Source organism: Schistosoma haematobium, chromosome 5 (assembly GCF_000699445.3).
Source record: "Schistosoma haematobium chromosome 5, whole genome shotgun sequence".
NCBI classification, from domain to species: domain Eukaryota; kingdom Metazoa; phylum Platyhelminthes; class Trematoda; order Strigeidida; family Schistosomatidae; genus Schistosoma; species Schistosoma haematobium.
In genome coordinates this window covers 100,106-127,815 of record NC_067200.1, presented here as the reverse complement: position 1 = coordinate 127,815, position 27,710 = coordinate 100,106, and the positions used below count along the sequence as shown (strand labels likewise).

Genomic DNA, 27,710 nt, shown 5'->3' with positions numbered 1-27,710 from the left:
TTTCATTCAGATGTTTATTGGGAAAAGGGGAATATAACTAGATGTTAAATTACATCAATCCATAAGAACGACGCTGAGATGAATCTAACTTTTTCTATTTATCTATCTACTCTATGTATTTACCTTAAGAAAAGTCCGAATAATAATCTTCACATCGATCTACTTAACATTGGAGTCACATTATTCATTAAAAAATAAGAATGAAACAAAATGAATATATTTTAGAGAAATTAGTAGTGAAAGTAGAAAAACAGGAGACAAAAGTCAACACTGAATATAAATTTGAAAGACTCTCTATATATCTGTTAAGTCATAGTCATTTATAATAATAAAACGGATCAGTGAACAAAGAGATTAAACATTAAACATAAACTATACGTATATCAATATGATCAGATGATGAATGAGTGAGTGTACATAAGAGAAGAACACATGAAATATATTTATATCACATATATGTCCGTTTAAAAAATAAGTGACATAATGATAATAATCTACATAGATAAATAATATAATTTACAAATAAACGGTTTATAGATTATCAATTGTTCACATTTCAGATATGCTATTAATATGATATGGATATTTATTCATTTCAATGAAATAATCTTCCAAGTTTAATAAACCATTGATATATTCCTGAAAATAAAAAAAATACATAATAATAGAGGAAAAATGAGCACAGTATTTGATAACTTAGTAGAAAAATAAAATTGTTATTATTATTATTATTATTGGTGGTGGTGGTGGTGGTAGTAATTAATGTGATTGTGTTCTGTATTATCTCATACCAATATAACTGTTTTAAGCACTCCTATGTAGTATCTAATCTGTCATTTTATGCTAATCCGGATAGAAGCAGGCTAGAAGAGGCTACATCAAAGCATAATTCCATTCATTAATGACAACATCAGTTCATATGGAGTAGACAAAGAAAAGTTTTTAATTTGTAAAAAAGCTTTCGCAGTGCTTAGTGTCATATAAGCTGGGTATTCTGAAATATATCTTTCTGAAAAAAGGCAGTCAGATTTTATCGAAACTCATCCTTTGTTGCACTGCACAAAATATTTCACAACAGTCTAGAAAAACTGAACGTAGATAATTGAAACTGTTTTCTCCAAAATCATGACATCCAGCCGTACATTATCTATTGAATAATATTTTTAAATGTTTAACAAGATACTCGATGTTCAACTATTTAAACAAAGGTTGAAGTCCCACTTCGAATAATTTGGTTTGGAAAATTAGGTATTATTACTGAGTTAAATTCAAATCTGAAAACACAAAATGTTTGCTTGATAAATTATTTATATCATTGAACTGTAAATCTTATTATTATTATTAATAATGGCTTTATTCAATATAATATTTTTGGTACGTTATAGAATTCGCTGCACAAAGTATTTCAGCAAGTTTTGTTTTCTTATTTCTCGATCGATCTTTCCGATAAATACTGAGTGGTCGTCAGCTAGAAGTTAGCTATCCAGTCAATCAACATCGAAATAATGTACATTCTTTTCGCTGCATATTACCAACAACCATGATATCTCTGATTGGGCCTTTTGTAACTTGTACAACGAAAGGTTGTACACTTTTTACAAACGCATCTGAATAGGTTATGAGACTAATAGACATAATGATATGTTAAAACAAACAAGAAAACAAATAACTTGTTGAAATATCCAAATGGCAAGAACAGTTAACCCAGATATTCAAGCACGTCACCTTGGAAAATGGACATTTAGTGAAGAACTTCTGAATTAAATTAATTATATTTTTTATACTTTCTAATGATTTTATTCAAATGAGCTTATGTTGCATATAAATAATTTATGTTAAAATTGATCTGAATACCAACTAACTAATGAACTTTCATGATATATTGAATAATGAGAGGTAAATGTATTTAAATTATCATTTCCATTCGTTGATATAAACAGTTACGTGATTAAATCGAAAGCTCACACAAATAACGTGTTGATCCATTCACTATTAGACAGACAGAATAGTGAGGTATTTTGTACTTTAGCTCCCTAGTAAGCACAGGATAAATGTTATCATAAGGTGTTGAATTTGAAGTTTCAAATTACAGTGACAATGATTAGATAACTACAGGAAAACAGGAAATACTGGACAGCTATTTCGTTTTAGTATGGGACTCATCTGTAGTATGTATCCACAAACCCAACAGTAATTGCAAACAGGAACTTCACGTATCGCAGTGAGCGCCTAATTTCCATAAGTTTACCATTTTAAATGATAATAACAATAACCGAGTAAAATAAATAATAACGTAAATAAAAACGTACAGGTGATGGAACTGAAGGCCCAGTCCCGTTTAAACCACCATTACACGGGAGTAGATGGGGAGAGATTGCAGCATGAAGACTTTCTAATGATGTATTGTGCATAACAACCTGTGATTGTGTAATAAATAGTAATTATTAGTCTCGGGATACAAGTAAAGAAATTTAGAAAACAGTGACGAGAATAAGCGTTTTACTTTCTAATTAGTCATAATGTCTAACTCAGAAGCGAAACCCGTATACCATACTAGTGAATTCACTAATTTATAAGAACAATTTGATTGATAAATTCTGTTAGTGTATTGGATACTAATATTAAAAACTGTGTTTGTGTATTAAATGTAAGTTGAATTGTTCAAAACTGGTTATTCGGTGATAAACTTATCACAAAGTAGTCAATAAGTCTAATCCCATCACTGTTTATATAAAAAAGTATATATACAACTGTGAACATACTACAATCGCCACAAATCCCCATATTGATATATTAAATTGTCTTAATTTCACTTAAACAATGTTCAAATAAAACTAATACAAGGTATGAAATACGTCAGTAAGCGTAATTGATTTTTGAGATTTTAAACACTGAATATGTCTCCGTTTGAACTTTTAATTTTGTTCGTTATAAATCTACTACTTAGCTCATATCTATGCTCTGTGCTTTAGCATTCTACCCTTGATTTACTTATCGCTTAATTTGTTATTTTTCAAAATGTTACTTTGTTCCATACTTTATATGAAGGTGCTTAGAGACGTTATTGATGAATTTTGCCCGTTCTAGAGACACAAAAAATGTTTCTTGTATTTTGAGTTTAGTTATAGGAACAAATGTAATGTTGTGGTATCAAAGTCCCAATAGACTTTTACCTATCCATAGATAAATTACTCTGCTTTTATTCTACTACTTGTCATTATGATAAACGTAGAGCCTGGAACAAATGCGTATAAGCACAAACTGCCACACCAGATCCGTAATATGAGGTGGAATGAACAAAATGAGTGGAGAAATGATCAAAATAACTGTAAAAACAATGATAATGTGAAAGACTAAACACTGAGAGCATAGTTTGAGAAGACAGGAAAAAAGATATGTGAGAAGGGACACTGATAGTAAGATAAACAATTAATTCATCTTCACCATGGTGACCGATTGTCAGCCATATCACTCAATGTCCTGAACTACTGATTCTGGTTATCGTGTAGTGGATAGCCAGATAGTCTCCATGTGTTAACACAGCTTAGGTCAAGTCAACGAATACGTGGAGTGATGCCACGTTTCGGTTTGTTCACCCTTAGTTTTATTATCATTCTGATAGGGTTGGTTCAAACTTTTCACAAACACCCATCTATTGTCATCTCTATAGCAATTAAGTAAAAGGTTAGAAGTTGCTTTAAATCACTTACAACAATAACTTACCGGCTCAAAATTGAGTACACAAACTTGTACTTTAAAGTAAATTACATCAATATTTTCACTTCGTCAAAATGCACGTCGGTCATTTAAAACCAATAAATATTGAAAGCTAATCAAATGGATTTTAATTTTGCATACACAATTTCCTTGACTCAGTTTGTACATTTAAGTCAACTAAACTATATGAGTTTGTGGCAGTATCGAACACCGTTAAAAGTAGCCGTTACTGTCGTGTTCCGTAAATTTTATATCAGAGATGAAAGTAAGTAAAAATTCTTATTGAGATAACGATGTTTTATTGATCAGTATTTACTAAAGTGTGTTGACAAATGAAATGTATAATTGTTGGAAGAAGTCATCAGATACCGCTCTGGTCTAGAGAGTATAACATTATATATTCTCTTTAAATTCACCAATCTATCACAATAAACATTTCACTTAGTATAAATCATTTATCCTTGTAAAGTCATTAGACCTCCCAATATTGATAATACTAATAATAGTTTAGGAAAATCCCAGTTTCAATAAGGTATAACTCACAAATATGTGAGTTGCCTTCCAGGCTCCATGTACAGATTAGCTTCATATAACAAATACCAAACAGACTTTTGACATAAATTATTATTTCCGTAAGTACAATGAAAGTTAGGAACTAAAAAAATGTTGATTAGGATCGGTTTCTCCTGGTATAAGATGAAGTGTGCATAATTGACAATCATAATAAGTAACACTTTTCCAGAAACAATCAATCATGAAATGACAATTAATAATGTAAAATATAAGTCTTAAATTCAGATCAGCAATATTGTGGTCAACTCCGCCTGTAGCTCTTCTAGAGTTACTGCCGGTCCCAAGCCCGGATAAAGGAGGGGGGGTTGGGCATGGGGTTAGCGACCCCAACCCGTAGAAAACTAACTCGCTAAAAATACGCTTACCAGAAAAAATAATTCAAGCTATTTAAACTCTGTCCTGGGAGTTAGAAGGTCTTCATTTAGAAGAATTATGACGCTTCATGGTGAAAGCCGAGTTCCTTCGGAAGCCACGAGGCCGAAGCCCCTTCTAACAACCAGAGCAAAAATTTTCATAGGTACATGGAACGTCCGAACAATGTGGGAGACCGGGAAGACCAGTCAAATAGTAACGGAAATAAGGAGATATAACTTGATAGTACTGGGAATCAGCGAAACCCACTGGACCCAAGCTGGACAACAAACGCTAAATACGGGAGAGACGCTACTATACTCCGGTCACGAAGAGGAAAATGCTCCACACACTCAGGGAGTTCCTATGATGCTTTTCAAAGTAGCACCAGATGCACTTGTAGGATGGGAATCTCACGGATCCAGAATCATCAAAGCATCATTCAAAACAAAGAAGGAGGGGATCACAATGAATATTATCCAATGTTATGCACCCACCAATGATAGCAACGACGACATTAAAGATCAATTCTACTAGCGGCTGCAGTTAATCATAGAGAAATGTCCAAGAAAGGACCTAACCATTCTAATGGGAGATCTAAATGCCAAAGTCGGAATAGACAACACCGGATATGAAGATATTATGGGACGACATGGACTGGGACAGAGAAACGAAAATGGAGAAAGATTTGCAAATCTATGTGCATTCAACAAACTGGTCATAGGAGGCACAATATTTCCACACAAGCGTATACACAAGGCTACATGGATCTCACCGGACCACACTACAGAGAACCAGATAGATCATATCTGCATCAATAAAAATTTCCGAAGGACAATGGAAGATATGAGAACCAGGAGAGGAGCTGATATGGCTTCACACCACCACCTAGTTGTGGCCAATTTAAAGCTAGAGCTAAAGAAGCACTGGACAACTGAACAAGCAGCACTGCGAAGGTTCAATACAGCCTTTTTTTGAGATATTAACAAAATCAACGAATTCAAGATAACTCTCAACAACAGGTTCCAAGCCTTACAAGATCTACTGAAGGAAGAAGAAACTACTATGGAGGACAACTGGGAAGGTATCAAAGAAGCATTAACCTCAACGTGTCAAGAGGTTCTGGGCTTAAAGAAACACCATCATAAGGAATGGATCTCTATAGAAACACTGGACAAGATCAAAGAAAGGAAGAACAAGAAGACAGCAATTACCAACAGCCGAACACGAGCAGAGAAAGTCCAAGCACAAGCTGAATACATAGAAGCGAACAAGCAAGTGAAGAAAAGCATTAGAGCCGACAAGAAGAAGTATGTGGAAGAACTAGCAACGTCGGCGGAAAAAGCTGCTAGAGAAGGAAATATGAAACAGCTTTACGATACAACCAAAAAACTAGCAGGGAAATACAGTAAACCAGAGAGACCGGTCAAGGACAAAGAAGGCAGGCCAATCACTGAAATTCAACAACAGCGGAACAGATGGGTAGAATACTTCGAGGAACTACTGGACAGGCAGGCTCCAATGAATCCACCGGACATCGAAGCAGCGCACACAGATCTTCCTATAGAAGTCAATCCACCAACGACTGAGGAAATCAGAATGGCCGTCAGACAAATCAAGAGCGGGAAAGCAGCAGGATCCGACAACATACCAGCTGAAGACCTGAAGTAACGACAAACATGCTTCACCTTCTATTCAAAAAGATTTGGGAGGAGGAACAAGTGCCGATGGACGGGAAAGAAGGACACCTCATCAAGATTTCAAAGAAAGGAGATCTGAGCAAATGTGAAAACTACAAAGGCATTACACTACTGTCAATACCAGGGAAAGTCTTTAACAGAGTTTTGCTGAACCGGATGAAAGATGCAGTAGACGCCCAACTTCGAGATCAACAAGCTGGATTCCGGAAGGATCGGTCGTGCACAGACCAAATTGCGACATTACGGATCATCGTTGAACAATCAATTGAGTGGAACTCATCACTATACATTCATTGATTATGAAAAGGCAATTGACAGTGTAGATAGGAGGACGTTATGGAAACTTCTTCGACACTACAAAGTTCCTAAGAATATTGTCAATATTATCCGGAACTCATATGGCAGACTACAGTGCAAGGTCGTGCATGGAGGACAGCTGCATTCCAAGTAAGGACAGGAGTCAGACAAGGCTGTTTACTCTCTCCATTCCTCTTTCTTCTGGTGGTCGACTGGATTATGAAAACCTCGACATCTGAAGGAAAACACGGAATACAATGGACAGCTCAGAATCAATTAGACGATTTGGACTTCGCAGATGACCTAGCCCTCCTATCGCATACACATGAACAAATGCAGATAAAGACATCCAGTGTAGCAGCAGTCTCTGCATCAGTAGGCCTCAGCATACACAAGGGAAAAACCAAGGTCCTCAAATTCAAAACGAAGAACAGCAATCGAATCACACTTGATGGCGAAACTCTGGAAGATGTAGAATCCTTCACATACCTGGGAAGCATCATCGATGAACAAGGAGGGTCAGATGCAGACGTAAAGGCAAGGATTGGCAAAGCAAGGGTCGCATTCCTACAATTGAAGAACATATGGAACTCAAAACAACTTTCAACCAATATCAAAGTCACAATCTTCAATACCAAAGTCAAGGCAGGTCTACTGTACGGAGCTGAAACTTGGAGAACTACAACAACCACAATCAAGAAAGTACAAGTATTTATAAATAGCTGTCTACGCAAGATACTCAACATCCATTGGCCGGATACCATCAGCAATAGCCTTCTGTGGGAGAGAACAAACCAGCTTCCAGCTGAAGAAAGAATTAGGAAAATATGATGGAAATGGATAGAACATAAATTACGCAAATCGTCAAACTGCATCACGAGGCAAGCCCTAACTTGGAATCCTGAAGGGAAGCGGAAAAAAGAAAAGCCAAAGAACACATTACGTCGGGAAATAGAAGCGGATATGAAAAAGATGAATAACAACTGGGAGGAGCTGGAAAGTACTGGCCAGGACAGGATTGGATGGAGAATGCTGGTGAACGGTCTATGCTCCTTCACGAGGAGTAACAGGCGTAAGTAATATTGTGGTCAATAATTTGAACGCTTTCTTCATTATAATAATTAGATTATTTATAATAGATTGACAAAGTATGAATATCACTAAGGTATTTTGTGTATAGATTCAGGTACTGGCTGGCTACCAATTAACAGACCCTTATAGACATTGAAAAAGAATTCACGCCAACTGATTGAATAGTCTGATTTTAATTTGGTTCTTTAAAGATGAACAAATGTTGTTAACATGATACGATTGTTACAAATAGTTCCGAATATCATTTCTAAATTCAGCAATCTCACGTAATAATGATAAACTGTGATTACAACTAACCATGCTTATAACCAACTTTTACATTGAATATTGAATGAAACAGTCGGTTGATCGATGATCAAATTTTTCATTGAACAATATACTTCTCAACTGCTATCAATATTCAGAAAATTCACTATGTCAATCAGACTTCATGTAATCGACTTTAAATTATAATTTATGTGTAAAAAGCTGACGATATTAATCGGGTATTAAAATCAAAGTCAGTACAGTGAAGTTTAAACGTTTGATCATACTGACAAAAGGGCTAATTGAACTTAGTAACTAGTCATCGACTATTTGCGGTGTATGAAAAACTCTGTATTGTGTTTCTCGGCAGTGATAAACAGAAAATGTATTCTGAGAAAGTACATTGTAAAATAATGGATTTAAAAAAACACTGCGAAAGATTTACATTTTTAAAATTTACAACAATAACCATTGTGAAGACAATTATTGTACACACAATAGTGAAAATGATTTATAAGCTGAAAAGTGTATTTACTAACCAGAAGCTACATCGAAATTATAATAACCATACAAAAAAATAGATTACAGAGTATTACTTAAAATCATTTTCTTAAAATACTGTCCATGTTGTTTACTATAGCTTAGATACACGATAACTGTAAAAATTCAAAGCACTTGAATGAGACAGAACTATTAAGTGGATAATTAGGTATTGTAGATTGACAAATTATTGGCTAATCCAGAAATATAACGGTTAGTGATAGGGTGACAACCAGAGTATGATACGACTTCGTTTACAATCGTTAAGTTTCATACCAAACAGACATTAATGACAAAATAGAACAAATATAATTGATAATAACGATCATAGTGATAAAAGACAGTACGTAAGGTTCAAAAGGAAAGAGGCAAGTTACCTAACATCTTCAACTTAAAATTATCTTGTGAGTCTAAAATTCCCAATGTAAATTAATCAATAACGTCATTAGATGATGTCTTATATTCAGGTCACATCCAAACTCCAATCCGTTTTCATGCTATTTATCACTAAGCCTTCGGATATGAGGTAAGAGGATAAGGATTAATAAGAAAGTATACTTTTTGAAGAAGATACTTGGTCACTTATCCACGGAAGCCTGTGTTAGGAAATGTACTATTTCCCAAGACGTTCCACCAGTTTTACAAATAGTAATCTGAATTTCTAAAACCTGTAAGCATAGCTGGATGAAATTGAAATGATCAGTAGTCATTCTTCGAGAAAAACCTTAAAAAATTGTAAATGCCCTAATGTTTTCCATATGTCGCCGCTGGTTGGAGTAAAACTGAAACGTCTGGTTTTATTTTTGTTCTCAATATTTAGTAGCTAAATCAAGAGTTATTGGGAGTATAGTTTGAATTCAGAATACATATATATATAAACTTACACGTGCTTGATTTTTCGGTTTTAACAAAGGTATTAATGTTGAATATATTTTAGAAAACATATAAGGACTATTGAAAATATGGACAGCTTTTACTCGTACTGGACTTGAACCTTGTAAAAAATGTACTGCTCGATGTAGAAACCAAGGAGACATTAAATTAATGGCATGTCTCCAGGAAAAGCCTGATAGGTCCACTAGAATTATTACTCCATGCACTTGTACAGCTGGCCAAGACTAAACAGAAGACAAGAGAGATGAAATGATAAATAAACATGTAACATAAAATGTATAAAAATACAGATGACATTTTTCTTACAAATTAAGATGACTAATTATTGGAAAATGAAATACTCCCGAAAAATCCAACCGGAATCAGTTGGTAAAGAAGTTCTTGAAGTCATTGTTTCGGAACTTTTTAAATGTACGCTTGAACTACAAAACTAAATGGCGCTGAACTCGTATCTTAAGCATGCTTCGGTATTTTCTATAAATATCCACATTGTATCATAGTCGATTTGAATTGTGATAAACTTCAGTGATTTTTCTTTGTCATTTCTAGTGTTTTGAAAAAGGATTAGGGTTATCTGTTGTATTCCTTGTACTTTCCAAACGTAGCTGAGACCTTGACGTGATGGTCAGGCTAGTCTGTCGTGATGACTCGACCGAGCTATATCGGCTAAAACACATGTTCCTTTACGAACTACTATGCCAGGAAGGTTGGCTGTAGAATGATAAGACTAAAAGCAGCAACTTAAGGCCCGACGGCGAGGTTGTATTACTAACTGTAGAGGAGTGTAACATCAGTAAGTGGTTTCTCTTGGACTACTAGCATCTGTGGCGATACTACCTTCGCACAACGGAAGAGTTGGAAAAGGTCGACCGTAAAAGTTTCACACCTCACCCTAACCCACAGATTTCCCTCTCCGGTAGTAAGGCATTCAGAAGTGTGGAAATAACTCGTTAAAAAAGCCGTGCGCGACCGGCCTGAAACAGTTATCCTTTTGGCTCTGTGGTCACGCTCCCATGCCGCTAAGAGCACCACTAATTTGGCTTCCTTTTCAGATCCCTTAAGAAGAAATATCCCTCCACGGTGTGAGCAACCCGGAAGTGACGACCTCCCACATACTTTTATCAACACCCGAGATCATCTTGTTGACGGTAGAATCCCTTCCTCACTTCTTATTAATTCTTCCATCCACATGACCAACCACTCTCATTTATATTTATCACCACGCGGCACCAGTGCTAATGATTTGAGTTCACGAAATGTTATTCCTGATCTCTTGAAACCGCACTTCAAATTACATGTTGGAGTCTTTAATGCTCAAATTTTGTGTAAGATAGGACAACAGGCTTCGTTAGCTAGCACTCTAGAATCTCGAGCCACCGATGTATGCTGCGCCTCCAAAATGCGCATACAGGATCCAAGCACGGTCATTCATTTGGCCTCACATTGTCAATATAAAGAACCTACACGATTTACCCTTTGATTATCTGCAGATCTCACTGCTGATTCCTGTGGCCTCACTGGTGTAGGTATAGCATTAAGTCCTACGTCAGAACAGGCACTTCTAGACTGGATCCCAATAGACAGTAGTAGGTGATTTTAATGCTCAAGTAGGTAAACTAAACTAAACTGAAAAGAAATTAGACGGATTTTTTACGGTGTTGCAGCCGAACGAACAGATAATGACGACTGTCTGTTGCAACTACGCTCAGATAACCTTCCATTTCTGTGAACGACCAACTTAAAACATCAAGAGAAACATCTTCTGACGTCGCGACCCCCACAATAGACTCATCGATGGACTAATATAGATCACATTGCCATTAGCTATCGTCGGAGGGATTCTATTGAAGACAGTCGCCCATTCTGGAGCACAAGTTTAGACACAGATCATGTGCTAGTTTGAACACGCACTTGTCTGAGTGTTACTGGATGTAGAACAGCCACATCAAGAAAACCTGAGAGTCTAACTTAGTAATAAAAAAATTAATAATATATTTCAGAAACATCTATGGAGGGAGCTAGTCAACCGCCAAAATGATATCTACCCCAAGGTACCTTGGTAGGGTATCCAAAAAGCTGTGGAAACAGCAGTGATATCTACTAGTAACTTAAACCAAGAAAGGTTAGGAAAAGAACGCTGGATCTCAGTGGCGTCTACAGAACTGATAGATGATAGAAAATTCATCTCATCTGGCTTTGAACTCATTAATATTCAGAGGAATCCTAAAGGTAGGCTGATAAAAAGCCAAAGCAATGATCGTGAGCAGCGGTAGGTGGAGAAAGCAGAAGAGATGTGGAAAGGCAGCAGCGATAGGTAACGTTAAACAACTGTTCAGAATGTCGGGGAAACGCATATTAAAACTTCGTCTGTTAATGAAAACATCTCGCAAAAAGGCGGCATCATTATTCACTCTCAATCCAGAAGACCGAACTGAAGGACTAAACACCTTATGGGACAGTTCAACTAGCGTTTAGTCAGACTTCAGTTACCCACTATCTCAAAGCAACCTGAATGGGAAACTGATGTAAGTCCTTCAACACTTAGTGAGCATGAAAAGGTTATAAGTAATCTAAAGCGAGGGAGAGTAGCAGGGTCTGGTGTACTAACCCTTGAGATTTTTAAAGATGGTGATCCAGTTTTAGCGGCTAGATTAACTAAAATCTTATCTGCAATCTGAGAACTAGACTTTATCTCATCTGACTAGTCTCAATCGCCGATCGTTCCACTTTACGAGAATGGACAAAAATCCTCTTCCAACAATTACAGAGAAATGAGTTTAACTAGTATGGTGTCTAGAATATTGGCCCCAATAACACTTCGACGTCTAACTGGAGCTCATGGAGAGCAAATCTGAGAAAACCAGACCGGTTTCAGACCTGGACGTCGATGTATAAATCAGATATTCAGTTTTCGGCAGATTATGGAACATAGACATATTTTCCGAAGCCCTACTATAGTTGTATTTATTGACCTTAAGTCAGTATTCGACTCTGTTGATCGTGAGGCTCTATACAGCGTCTGTCTTGAAAGGTGTACCAAAGATGTACATTGACCTTGTACAGGATCTCTACTCGAACACTTCTGGTCGAGTCAGAGCTTATGGTGAAATGTCGGAATTGGTCACTTCAAGTGGCGTTCGACTTGGTTGTTCGCTTTCTTTATTGTTATTTAACTTTGTCATAAACATTCTTTTGGCGGCAATACTGATCGTGTGACTTTCCAGGGGTTGATTTTCTACCGGGAGATTCACTCGCTGACTTAGAATTCGCAGACGATTTAGTTGTGTTTGCTGAAGAGGCTGACAAGATGCAGTCTACTGACCACCTTAAGCAACAAAGCAAGCATGTTCGGGATGCGGTTCTCTCCCTCCAAATGGGAAATGTTAATTCGGGGTTCGCCCGCGTCATCACCCGAATTAGTGATAGGAGGTGAAGTAGTTGAGCGCGTCGACCGCCTCACCTATCTTGGGAGTCTCATCGTTCCTGATGGTCTGGTGCCTAACATAATCTCAGCACGAATTCAGGAGGCTCAATCGGCTTTTGCCAACTTGCTCCGCTTGTGGAGAAGGTGAGATATCCTTCCGTCAAGCAAACGACAAGTTCACTGAGTAGCAATTTGTTGTGTTCTACTTTATGGATGTGAGACATGGCCACAAAAACAGGATATTCGTGGGTTACTATTATTCGATTATAGGTCTTTACGAAGCACTGTTCGTGAAATTTCAGACCGTGGAGTAAGCAATACCTGAGTTAGGAATAGAGTACTAAGTAAAGATTGCAAATCGATCGATGAGGTAGTAAATTTTCATCAACTGAGGTGGTTAGGACATACGTTACGTATGTCCGACCACCGTCATTCTCAACGCGCGGTTTTATGGAGCAGAAGCAGTCCGAAAGAAAGCTAGGGACGGCCAAACCATCAGCCCATGAAGTCACTGACAGTTCGACTTAGCCAAGTTAATAGATACAGACTGCTTGGTCGGGGTCATTGTGATTATCGTAAGCAATGGTTAGAGACTTTGAATGACACGGCTCGAAATCGTTTGCAATGGTGCGAGTGCATCTGTTCATTTTCCTCCCCCAAATCCTGGGATTCTAAATTCCTCACAACTTGTTTTTGTTTTTATTTCACTGATTTATATTTTGTTCTCGAATCTTACCTTTGATGCCTAATCTTTCCTATTAGCTTTAGTACTGTTACTACACCTGTTATTCTGGGATTTGTCTTGATAACATCTCTCTTTGCTAATGGGGCAACTTGAACCGATGTACATATGTACCAGGTTGTACGTTGTGACTAACTGACTGACTGTTTCTTTTACTTTATCATACCTGATTACCAAATTATGTAACAAAGCCAGTACGTGATACCTAGTGACCTATATATATATATTGCAGCAAAATCGAAAAAAAGATATATATACCCAACTCTCTTCGACAGTATTAGTTGATTTTAACCGGTCAGTATTTTTTGTAACTAGCGTAAGCGGAAATTATATTTATTGTTGGTGGAGTTTTGCTCATTGAGCTCAATGGTTTGGTCGTGATAAGGACAAGTCGAAAGTCAGCAATAACTAATCAAGATCAAGATGAACAGAACAAGTTGTGAGTCATATGTGAATACTTAACTTCTGCACGAAGTTTTTGCTAATGATATTGTTCGGAAGAACAATGAAAGCTCTATGACCAAACCATCCAGCTCAAAGAAAGAAACTTCATCAAAATCATCCACGTGCGCTACAAATCTCCGTCACCATTTTAAATAGACACCATAACTGATGAATCTTTTGCAGGCGACTAAAGTGTTTTGATACATTCAATCAAAGAGATTAAGTGTATGACCATTTATCCACGTGGTTACAAAGTATTCCACCATTCTATTCTAAACTATTAATCTTAATTTCCGACTGAAACTTCTAATCCTAAAATTAGCGCTTTTTGGGTTTTAATGCAGGGAAATATTCATTCATATCAACAGTATTATGAATGACTACATATTGGATTTTCTTTCGCAAGGTCATTCAACAATTGCTTAAGATCATCAGTAAAGTATACTGTCATCAAAAACACACCTTATTTTCCAGTAAAAGGCACCATCAACAGAGCATTAGTAAACGATACGCACTTAACTAGTTAATTAACCAACCCAGTAGTTAAATGTTGGTTGGAATGATCAGTAACAAATTAAGAAGACGTGTTACGTAACATGGAATGTTCGTACAATGTGGGACACCGGAAGAGCCTTCCAGATTGCTGCAGAAATGAGAAGATACAACCTAGAGGTACTTGGGATCAGTGAAACACATTGGACACAAGTTGGACAACAACGACTAACTACAGGAGAGCTCCTGTTATACTCCGGCCATGAAGAAGAAAATGCACCACATACACAAGGAGTTGCATTGATGCTGTCCAAACAAGCGCAAAATGCGCTTATAGGATGGGAATCTCATGGACCAAGGATCATCAAAGCCTCCTTCAAAACAAAGAAAGAGGGCATTTCAATGAACATCATCCAATGCTATGCGCCTACCAACGACTATAATGAAGACGCTAAAGATCAATTCTACAATAGGCTGCAGTCAATCGTCGAGAAGTGCCCAACAAAGGACCTGACCATTCTGATGGGAGATTTCAACGCCAAGGTTGGAACGGACAACACTGGATATGAAGACATCATGGGACGACACGGACTAGGAGAAAGAAACGAAAATGGTGAGAGATTTGCAAATCTATGTGCCTTCAATAAGCTGGTCATAGGCGGCACCGTATTCCCACATAAACGCATACACAAAACCACATGGACTTCACCGGATCACTCTACACAAAACCAAATCGACCATATTTGCATCAACAAAACGTTCAGGAGGACTATAGAGGACGTGAGAACCAAGAGAGGAGCTGATATAGCATCAGATCATCACTTACTGGTCGCCAAGATGAAATTGAAACTCAAGAAGCACTGGACAATGGGGCAGACAGTATCACAAAAGTTCAATACGGCCTTTCTCCAGGATACTAACAAACTCAACAAATTCAAGATAGTCCTCAGCAACAAGTTCCAGGCCTTTCATGATCTACTCAATGGAGAAGGAACTACTGTGGAGAGCAACTGGAAGGGGATCAAAGAGGCAATCACTTCAACATGTCATGAGGTCCTGGGTCACAAGAAGCACAATCACAAGGAATGGATCACTGTTGGTACACTGGATAAGATTCAAGAAAGGAGGAACAAGAAGGCAGCGATCAATACCAGCCGAACAAGAGCAGAAAAAGCCAAGGCACAAGCTGAATACACGGAAATAAACAAACAAGTGAAGAGGAGCATCAGAACCGACAAACGTAAATATGTGGAAGATTTAGCAACGACGGCGGAAAAGGCTGCAAGAGAAGGAAACATGAGACAATTGTATGACACGACAAAGAAACTCTCTGGAAATCGCCACAAACCAGAACGACCAGTGAAAAGCAACGCAGGTAAGGTAATCACCAACATTGAAGAGCAACAAAACAGGTGGGTAGAACACTTCAAAGAACTGTTGAATCGACCAGCTCCACTGAACCCACCCAACATCGAAGCAGCACCCACGGACCTCCCAATCAATGTTGGCCCACCAACAATTGAAGAAATCAGCATGGCCATCAGACAAATCAAGAGTGGCAAAGCAGCAGGACCGGACAACATCCCAGCTGAGGCACTAAAAGCAGACGTAGCGGCAACTGCAAGGATACTCCACATTCTCTTCAATAAGATTTGGGATGAGGAACAAGTACCAACAGACTGGAAAGAAGGACTTCTAATCAAAATACCGAAGAAAGGCGATCTCAGCAAGTGTGATAACTACAGGGGCATCACTCTTCTCTCAATACCGGGAAAAGTCTTCAACAGGGTATTGTTAAACAGGATGAAGGACTGCGTAGACGCCCAACTTCGAGACCAACAGGCAGGATTCCGTAAGGATAGATCCTGTACAGACCAAATCGCAACTCTACGGATAATTGTGGAACAATCAATTGAATGGAATTCATCACTCTACATCAACTTCATTGACTACGAAAAGGCATTTGACAGCGTGGACAGAACAACACTATGGAAACTTCTTCGACACTACGGCGTGCCTCAGAAAATAGTCAATATCATACAGAACTCATATGATGGATTACACTGCAAAATCATGCATGGAGGACAGTTGACAAAGTCATTCGAAGTGAAGACCGGTGTTAGGCAAGGTTGCTTACTCTCACCCTTTCTCTTTCTCCTGGTGATCGACTGGATCATGAAGACGTCAACGTCTGAAGGGAAGCGCGGGATACAATGGACATCTAAGATGCAGTTGGACGATCTAGACTTCGCAGACGATCTGGCCCTTCTATCCCAAACGCAACAACAGATGCAGGAGAAGACAAACAGTGTGGCAGCAGCCTCAGCAGCAGTAGGTCTCAACATACACAAAGGGAAAAGCAGGATTCTCCGATACAACACAAAATGCACCAATCCAATCACAATTGACGGGGAAGATTTGGAAGATGTTAAAACCTTTACATATTTGGGCAGCATCATTGATGAACAGGGTGGATCTGATGCAGATGTGAAGGCGCGGATCGGCAAAGCAAGAGCAGCATATTTACAACTGAGGAACATCTGGAACTCAAAGCAACTGTCAACCAACATCAAGGTCAGGATTTTCAATACAAATGTCAAGACAGTTCTACTGTATGGGGCAGAAACCTGGAGAACTACAAAAGCCATCATCCAGAAAATACAGGTGTTTATTAACAGTTGTCTACGCAAAATACTTCAGATCCGTTGGCCGGACACTATTAGCAACAACGTACTGTGGGAGAGAACAAACCAGATCCCAGTGGAGGAAGAAATCAGGAAGAAGCGCTGGAAGTGGATAGGACACACATTGAGGAAAGCACCCAACTGCGTCACAAGACAAGCCCTCACATGGAATCCTCAAGGCCAAAGGAGAAGAGGAAGACCTAAGAACACATTACGCCGAGAATTGGAGATAGACATGAGAAAAATGAACAAGAATTGGATGGAACTAGAAAAGAAGGCCCAGGACAGAGTGGGTTGGAGAATGCTGGTCAGCGGCCTATGCTCCATTGGGAGTAACAGGCGTAAGTAAGTAAGTAAGTAAGTAAGTTACGTAACAATACAACAAATTGTATGCATACGGTCAAGAAAATAAAAATAAATCATACAACATTATTGTGAGTAGATGATAACGTAAAATTGTTTTAATATGCTAAATAAAACCGAACAAGAAATCAGTACTTAACTCAACTATAGTTCAAGGGAAATAATACTAGGAAGGACAAACCAATAGAAACATAAGCATAGTGTTAGACAGGATAGATTTTGAATTCTAATTTAATTCCGGTCGATGTTACATTTGATTTAGATGCATCAAACTAAATATTCTTACTGAAGAGTTTATTAAGCTACAATTTGTTAAGAAAATACATATTTGTGTAACCAAGATTAGGTCACATGGTTTAGTGTGGAAACCAGTGGATACTTGTTCTGCTGGGCAAGTCGAAGTGAGTGAAGTTGTAGTCTTATCTGAGATGCTGGCTATGATTGGTTGTTGTTAGTGATTGTGCCTCAGCCGTCTGTGTATATAAATATTATGATTACCTTCTCATTACTATAAGGGGATTATGGAGATTGAATATTTCACAGTTTACATAGAAGACTGGTTTTATCCGGATAAACTGGACCTTTCGTTAGTGATACACTGACGAATAGTTAGCCCAAAGACATTATGAGCTTAACGTGGGAATGTACAGAGAATTGTATGTATATACCTCTGAATAGGAGAATATATAAATAATTACTATAGGTAATTAAATATCAAATACTAAACTATAATAATATCGCAGACTTACCAATAATAATTCTTCGATGACAAGTACATTAGCACGAAATATATCGTTTGTTGACCATTCTGCAGGGTTCCATAGACCTGGTCTAAAGTAGATAAGTGCTCTACCTTCTGAATCTGGTTGAGGCAATCGACATACAACTCCACTTTGAAATACGTGTTCAACTAATGATGGTCTTAAATCATTGAATATATCTGGATAGCGTAATCTTAATATGTAATAATTTGTATACAGTCTGAATGCATTATCCTGATTAAATTTTTTAGCACGTAGAAAACGCAGAAGAAATTCATCAGCCAGACATCCTTGTAAACCTCATGAAAAAAAATCGAAAAGTATGGCTTCATAGTATTGCGTGATACTCCTAGTTCCTTTGCCAACAAAAATAAAAAATTTCCTTTTATATTCCTCAGTCACTACCACACTAGTTAATCTAATAGTGAAATTCGTAGTATACGAGTTACCGTTGCTATAGAGAGCCAATCAGAAGTAGCCTGATGGGAACGTCAACCGTCCACTGGTTAAGAAATGGCCTGGTTTCCTAAGTGGTAAAGTTATATATATATGAATATTCATGAATTTTACTCGGTAGCCCAACATGCTTTCTCATCTACTCTTGTGTTCTCGCTCAAGTAGTCAGGTGGATATTAGCACGTAGCACACTGTGTATCAGTATCAGATTCCGAAAACCAACTGTCACAACGGTGATTTTATTGAAAATGGTTGACTAGATCAACAATTATTACTTTAAAACATATTGAGCATTCGGAAGTAGTCGAAAGGCTATTCTGAATTCAGGTTTCGTGATAGTTGTTATTCGTCAGTAAGGCGTGAATGTCAGTCAGTCAGTCAGCCACAACGTAGGACCAGGCACATATATGCATCGGTCCTAGTTGCCATACCTCATTACCACAACAAGATGGACACCGGATTCATAAAAGTAGTTAATTCAGAGGTGGTAATATCTAAAAGAAAGATTGCAATAAGGATATAATACAGGAAGAAAGAATTAGTTCGTAGAAAGAAAGATATGAAGCGATTTTAATCTCTTAGTTTAAGAGAAGACAGAGAGTGTATACACCGACGCCATTGTGATCGATTCTCAGCCATGTCACCAAGAGTCTCCAACCATTGGTTACGATAGTCACGCGGACCCCAACCAAGTAGTCTGCATCTACCAACATGGCTAATAATAGAAGTTAGTGACTTCAAGCACTGATGCCACGTTTTGGTTTGGCCGCCCCTAACTTTCTTCCAACCATCTCCAACACCGGTTAGCATTGCACGTCGTGGTAATCGGTGTTCAGGCATACGTAACACGTGACCCAACCATCTCAGTCGATGAAGATTACCAACTCGTCAACTGATTTACCATCATTCCCTAATACCCTGCGTCTAACCTCACTATTACTTACCCGGTGATCCCAACAGACGCCAGCAATATTTCTGAGGCATCCGTTGTCAAATTCTAGTAGCTCACGAGTGTCTTCTACTCTTAAAGGCCATGTTTCGCTGCCGTAAAGTAAAACAGAACGGACTGCCGCGAAGTATACTCGTCCTTTTATTGATAGACGGATATTTCTCCTTCGCCAAAGGTGACGTAAGTTGGCAAAAGCCAAACGAGCTTTTCGAACCCGTGCTGAGATTTCGTTCGATACCAACCCATTAGGGCTGATCACACTTCCAAGATAAGTGAAGTTGTCAACGCCTTTGACTACCTCACTCCCTATTCTTAGTTCAGGTGTTGACGCAGGCCAGTCCTGCAGCAACAACTTGCATTTCGAGGAGGAGAGGTGCATTCCAAACAATCTGGCATTGTTGCTCAGTGCTACCAAAAGACTACATTTTATCAGCGTCTTCACCAAACAGGACTACATCATTTGCGTATTCTAAGTCGATAAGTGGATCTCCTGGAAGGAGATCAATACCCGAGAATTCAGTCGACGAGAATGTTATTTCCATCAGTAGGTCTATGATGAAGTTAAACAAAAATGGAGAAAGTGAACAGCCTTGACGGATACCACTTGAGGTTGCAAAATCAGATGACAGTTCGCCATAAGCTCTGACTCGACTGGTAGTGTTCGAGTAAAGAGCCTTCACAAGGTTTATGTACTTCTCAGGTACGTTTTTCAATGACAGACACTGCCACAGAATCTCTCAGTCAATAGAGTCGAATGCTGCTTTTAAGTCAAGAAAGACCACCATTGTCGGACGCCGATAAGTATGCCTATGTACTAGAACCTGACAAATGGTGAATATGTGGTCGATGGAGCCACGACCAGGTCTGAAGCCAGCTTGGTTCTCTCGTGTTTGCAGTTCACGAGTCTTAGTTAGGCGTCTGATAATTATCGAGTCCAGTATTTTAGATACTATATTAGTTAAACTAATCCCTCTGTGGTTGTCACAAGATGATTTCGACCCTTTCTTATATATTGGGACGATAAGTGATTGTGACCAGTTAGATGGGATAACGTCTAACTCCCAGATCTTAGCTAAAATATTAGTCAACTTAATCGCTAAAATTGGACCACCATCCTTAAAGACTTCTGGAGCCAATCCATCTGGACCAGCTGCCTTTCCTCGTTTCAGATTAACTATAGCCTTCTCAACTTCAGCAATGTTCCATTCACATTGTCTGGGGATGGAGGGTAATTGTAGAGTCGCTGAAGGCCAGTTGAACTGTTCCCTAAAGTTTTCCGCCCATCGTTCTAAACGTCTGGACTGGGAGCAGATGAGGGTGTCGTCTTTTTCCGAAATAGTCTGATTTACACTTGATTAATTAATTCCAGTTTCTTTTATTAGTCCATAGAGCTGTCTTGTATTCCCTATAGCCGCCGCCTTTTCTATCTCTTTTGCTTTCGTTGCCCACCACTGCTCACGGTCGTTTCTTAGACTTTTTCTTAACCTAGATCTGATTTGTTGTCGCTCTTCATCATGTTCGGAACCTGATGGGGCGAGTTTGCGAGAATCCATCAGTGTGATAGACCTTGAAGAAATCCACTGGTTCTTTGTAACTCTCTGGTTTAAGTCACTAATAGATTTCATTGCTGTTTCCACAGCTGTTTGTATATTTTTCCAAGCAACATCTGGGTCAGCCTCGTTTTCAGAACTACCTAAGTGTGACCTCAGTTGTTCCTGGAACCTACTTTTGGTTTTTTCGCTACTCAACTCAGTTCTAATGGGTCTTTTAAATGTGGCTTTTTTGCGTCCAGCGAGGCGCAAGCAGATACGTGCCCGTACTAGGGCATGGTCGGAGTCTAAGCAGGTACTCAAGAATGAGCGACAATCTTGTGCCGACCCTATCCAACGATGACTGATGGCAATATGGTCTATTTGAGTCCACCGTTGATTTGGTGCAGGGGGTCGCCATGTTAGACGATGTCTCTCCTTATGCCTAAAATTTGTTTGCTAAAAATAAACGATTGTCTGAGCATAATTGCAGCAGACGATCACCGTTATCTGTTCGTTGTGTCGGAATAATAAAATATCCACCTAAATGCCTTTCTGTTTGGTTTAAACTACCTATCTGAGCATCAAAGTCGCCCCCTACGAGTACTATGTCTGAGCGTTTAGCTTTCTGAAGTTCGGACAGCTTTCTGTAAAATTCATCTTTCACTTCATCTGAGCTGTAGTCAGTGGGAGCGTAGGCAGAAACGACAAAAAGGCAACGACGTGTGTCCCTATCCTTCCGAGTTCTTACGTAGCCGTTTAGCCGAACAGCACATAAACGACTGTTAACGGGGATCCACTCTAGCAGTGCTTGTTCGGCCCTTATGCTTAGTGCTATGCCTTCACCTGCCAGTCCACGAGAACTGGCCATCGGGTCACCAGATACACGGAGGGTGTATCTCGTTGGCTCTCCGTTTTGACGAGGTGAGGTCAAGTGAATGACCACACTGGAATCCTGTATGCGTGTTTCGGAGACACAGCATACATCAATGGTAAGAGACTCTAGGGTTTTAGCCAAGGAAGCCTGCTGACCGATTTGACGTAGGGTTCGTACGCTGAAGGCTCCAATGTGTAGTGTGGAGAGAGGTTTCAGTAGACCTGAGACAGTGTTTTGAGCACTATAATCGTTGGCTATGGTGACACTTGAAGAGGAAGCCGAAAGAGGAAATTTAGAGTTGAAAGTCGATGTAGGAGGAATAATAGGAATTGGAGATGGAGGTTGATTATGAATACAGTGGTCTTGAGTGCTGTTAGAGGTATGAGGGCGGTTATCACTTCCCGGTTGCCCACACCGTGGAAAGGTTCTTCTGGAGGTACCTGAAAAGGAAATTGGATTAGAGGTGGTCTTAGTGACCTGGGAGCGTGACCGCAGTGCCCAAGGGACAACTGCTTGAGGTCGGTCACACACGACCTTTTTATGGGTGATTTTTGTGTTAGCTCCGTACTTGTTGGGACCTTACCGCCGGAGACGGATGTCCGTGGGATAAGGCGAGGTGTGCATTTTCAGGGTCGACCTTTTCTAACCCCACCCCTCCATGTGCGAAGGCAGCATCGCTGTCATGCTGGTTGTCTGAAGGAAATACCTTACTGTTGTCACACCTCTGTACAGTCAGCAGTACGACTTCGCCTTCGAACCTTGGGTTTGTTGCTTTTAGTCTTACCGCTCTTCAACCGACCTGTCTGACATGGTAGGACCTTGAGGAACGGTTGTTCCAGCCAGTATAGCTCGGTCGCTTCATCACGACAGGCAAGCCCGACCACCACGTCAAGGTAGCAACAACGGTCGGGAGGCGTGAATGTAATCTTGAGGGGACTGGTGCTACATATGGCAGCCAAATTAGTGTCAGCCTAATGAACGGCAGTAACTGACATTCTGTAGGATTGACATATTTATAATGAATGAACCCTATGTAGTGCCAAATATGGAAGTGGTCACTACTAATTGATTATTAACTAGCTGCCAATACACTTACAATTCTCTTGGGAGTAGGGGGAAAAGTAAATGTTAAAAGAATAAACCAGTACGAGGAAAGCGTTTTTTACTGTTGCTAAAATAGAGGAACTTCAGCAAGAAAAACTTAAATTCGAAATTGCAATCAATGAACAGCAAAAACAGAGAGTAAGACATATCCAACAAAATCAATAGTACATATTGTCTATCTTAGTCATAACCTTTTCGGTAATCCAATATCCAGGAGATAATCCCTTAAAATACTTTGACCAGGCAGAATCAATTCAAACGAAAAAGTGCATTAAATATTAACAGGGGACTTAACCATTAAAAAGATTAATATAAATTCAAGTTAAGCAATAACATCACAAAAACAATGACCAAGCCTCTTTCTCCACAATCATAATCATCATAAAACAAACAAACGTAAATGTCCAATAAATTCTATGAAAAACAAACTGACAAATAAAACCGATTTACTTTGTAACTGAATACGATGTCTTAACTCAGTAATGGCATTCTGTCGTTGTTGCGGTTGTTCGTTTAATTCTAAAAATGCTTTTTCCAATGTTTGAGGGGATAATTCTATCATATTCAAATTTGAACCCATCGTTTATTGAGCATGAGGAAATACATAATCATTATCATTAAGTTAAATCTAACCGTTTCTAAAAAACCCTGAAGCAAAGAAAACTCAATGAGAAAAGTTATTGAAAAAAAGCAGCGTTATGTTTATTAACGAACATAGATTGCATAAACCTCATGACCGGAAACAACAATAGATCCATAAGAAGCACTATAGATCAACGTCTTGTAAACATATGTCAGTCGACCAAAAGACTAAGGGTTAAAAATCATCTATAAACTAAACAGAAATTTATTAAAGACGACGACCTTCCGTTTCTAGCATTTACAAAGCCTTCGTCATATATCTAAAAAAACCAGAACTGTGTCCACAAAAGAAACTTGTTGAACCTCTTCTGTTTTTAGTTATACAAACCAATTACCTACATTTCCTCTCTTTCTCTATAGACCTGCCATTTCAAGCCGACTGATCCCTGTTTCTATGTTCTTTCTAATTATAACTCATTTCAAATTCAACATTTTAAATAATCGTGATACACAACCCCTTCACCGCAATTTTTGATTTTATCTAACTCCTGTGATTTTCTGATGAATACTGAAGGCTTCGAAAGTTATGTTTTCAGCTTCTTAACAGGTGAAAAATTTTCAAACGATTATTTATTTTGGTCATTTGTCACTGTCCAGCAAATTATTGTCATTGTCAACAGAAATATTAGTGACTATCTTTTAAAAAAAGAGTATATATCTGCAATTTTACAACGCCGATAATGAATTCTCCGAAAACAAAACTCTTTATTAAGCTTCACCTTCTTGTTTTAATCTAATTACTAATTGATCAAAAGTAATCAGAATGCAACTTTATATTCATTAATATGCTATTTAAAATAGAATTTCATAAAAAGTACACAATCTTTTTAAATAGTAGCGTATAGAAAGAAAAATTCACATTGAGTTACCCTAGTCGAGAATAATTTCACAAACATATTTGTCTGAATTTTTGTATTTAGAGAGCATCAAAGTTATGTTATAAGGTAGTATAACTATTTTCAAACAAGAGTCTTGATGACCCAGCAGGCAATAATGCACAAAGTTATCTTATATTCCAGGGGAAACTTTTATCAAGTTTTCTATTTTTCTATTTATTTTCCATATCACCAAGTAATGATTAGCATGAACGTAGATGGAACATCATATGTAGCCAGTCAGCCGTAACTTCGAATGAGGTACAAATATGAATCGGCCCGACTTATAACAAGTGCCCTGGTACGGCCGAGGGTGGAGAGAGTCAGCTCTCTTTTTTCAAATGCTCTCACATCGCCTACTAGTACTATCATCTGTCTGTTTAGTAAGTATGGAGTATTAGATATATATAGCAAATCAGTTTATTGGATAGTGAATCATTATCAAGCAAACTGGTTAGGAAATGTATGATATAAGCTAGACCGCCTCCTACCTTAACGGGTGATGTCCTGTGTAGCAGTAAACTAAAAGTAGTGCCAAAACAAAATATGATATTTGTCTATGAAATCATTAGTAAATGAAGTGATTCGTCCTGGTAGATACAGACTTTCTCGCTACATTTCGAGCGATTGCTCTAATCAATGTTTAGGGACCTTGGGTGAGAAACGTCAGCATCAATTCCGATGGCAAAGGTGAATCAAACCTTCATCTTCCCTTAGATTCTGATTCTTGAAATCCCTTTATATCTGTTTTCACTAACCTTTAGACCTAATGTTTCCTACTAAAACTGATCATATTTAAACTTCTAATACTCTGGGGTTTGTCTTAATAATTCTACCTCTCTATGTTAATGCGTTGTGGCAATATGAACAAACACACGTGTTGAGTCCTACGTCGCATATGACTGACTGATTACTGGATCCCGAAAGCGTAGGGTAACCATGTAAACACTCATGAAAAATGGCCTCATCTGAACAAATTCAACCACCAACATATATGTTCGAACCGCTTTTCACCTACTTTTAGTAAAGCAATCGGGTAGTATCAATAGTATTCATCCTAAATATGTTGATTATAGTCGTATTACTTTTAGCTGCCGAGTTACAGTAGCATGTTACTTAATCGAAACGAATGTTAAAGATTGTATAGAGTTGATAGCCTATAAAGTTCAAACTAAAATAAGTCGAAAATGTTGGGGTTTAAAAATTTACAAGGGCTTCAGCCATATATGAGATGAAATATAGATGTATTTGACTCGAAGTGTATCAATAGGAAACACCTGGAGTCTTTATAAAACTAACTTTTATTCTGGGGTTCTAATAGAATATTTCCCCATAGAATCTGTCTCCAGACATATAAAATCAGTCAAGTCTATCTGTCAAACGTTTTAAAAGCCTAGTCTTGTTTATTTTAATCATAATATATTAACTGAAATGAAGATGAAAACCAAAGCCCCATTTACATTTTAAAAAATAAAATTTCCAATAACAAGAAGAGTGGGATAATTTTGCATAAGTCTAGTTTGGAAGGTAATCAATTACAAACAGCAGTAACTGACTAGTTATTACGAGTTATTCCACTAAAGAAACATTAAATCAAGCACGGAAAATAGTAAATTACTGAATTCCGAAAAAATAGAGTATAAAGGTGCATAAGTTAATCACAAAGAGGTAGCATTTACGGCTTGGTGCGCAAATTGTCTATTCACGTATTTTATTTGTATACTATCAACATAAATAATTGACGACATGCAGGAATTAATGCCTAATGCTCTGGGTAACGCATCACTGCAAATATATGGCACAATTAGACATCTCATGACTCTTAATACAAGCAGACAATTAGAAATGTCTTAAGCTGTGTAATAAAGTTCATCTCAAGTAACAAATCAAAAAATCCACAAGGAGATTAAAAGATCTATCAGCTTACAACCAAGATAGGACTTACAGAAGACTTACGGCTTGATAAATTCACAAAAGATATGGTGAGCGGAAAAAACAAAACGGTAAAAATCCTCCGGATGTGTATGGCTAAATCGTAAGTTACAACGACAATGGGCTGAAAATGAAGCTCAAAAATCTGATGGCCACGTACTTCAATTTAAAAATAATTGATGAGATACTTTATTCAAATACATATTCAGGATTTTGAAACATAATGTTTGTACATTCACTGCAACAAATATAGTTGAAGTAGTGCAGAAAAAAACATTAAAATTCAGTGAAGTCTTGCATCGATGAAATTTATTTGAAAAATTATTTATTTGAAATTTAATGTTGTGCTGATTACCTAAGATTTCGACATCTTGGGCTAGGGTTAATCGATGTTCTAATCGGTCTAAGAACGGACTGTACCTCGTAGTATTAGGCTTATAAGCTTATTGTACAATAAATTATCATGAAATCTTAAAACATCAAAGAATAAAGGACAGTCGATAAACAAAAATTCAGGGTCGAATATAAAAATCAAACACTGGTATACATTAGAAAAAATGAAGCACCGAGCCGCTTAACAAAGAAAACGAGTTGGAGAATCCGTCGGATAAACTCTGTTCAACGCAACGAAAGATCACGGACTTACTCCAAACATCGAGACCACAATCGCCAGAAATCTACTGACACACAGGCGGCCTGCAGGTATTTAATGGAATAGTTATGGAATGGCACGACTCAATTAAAATTTCTCATATACTCACAAAAGAGAATCCATCTTATTCTGTCGATCTCAGTTGTAACTTATATTAGATAAGCTCACAAACAAATAAGACAAACCCTACGAATTCGATCGCTTTCCATAGGATATTTCGTCATCATAAATCGATAGAAAAATGCTGTAAAATTTAAAAACCCTGAAAAATCTCCAGTAAAGATAAATTATATCGTAGGCTTTGCAGCATATACAGGCCGCGGCTATATTTCTCATCGGTTACCTGGCTTTTCAAGTACGTGCGTATCTAAGGT

General features: G+C 38.1%; 1 protein-coding gene across 1 annotated transcript; it reads right to left on the bottom strand.

Moving 5' to 3' along the window:
• On the bottom strand, positions 1-27,710 carry MS3_00008903 (uncharacterized protein). Its single transcript, XM_051217250.1, has 8 exons — positions 27,680-27,710; positions 26,845-26,922; positions 26,698-26,808; positions 23,686-23,883; positions 18,309-18,619; positions 9,401-9,634; positions 2,310-2,417; positions 1-639 (listed from the first exon to the last, which is right to left on the bottom strand). The coding sequence occupies exons 4-8, from the start codon at positions 23,813-23,815 to the stop codon at positions 550-552; spliced, it is 873 nt and encodes a 290-aa protein (XP_051064615.1). The 5' UTR covers positions 23,816-23,883; positions 26,698-26,808; positions 26,845-26,922; positions 27,680-27,710; the 3' UTR covers positions 1-549.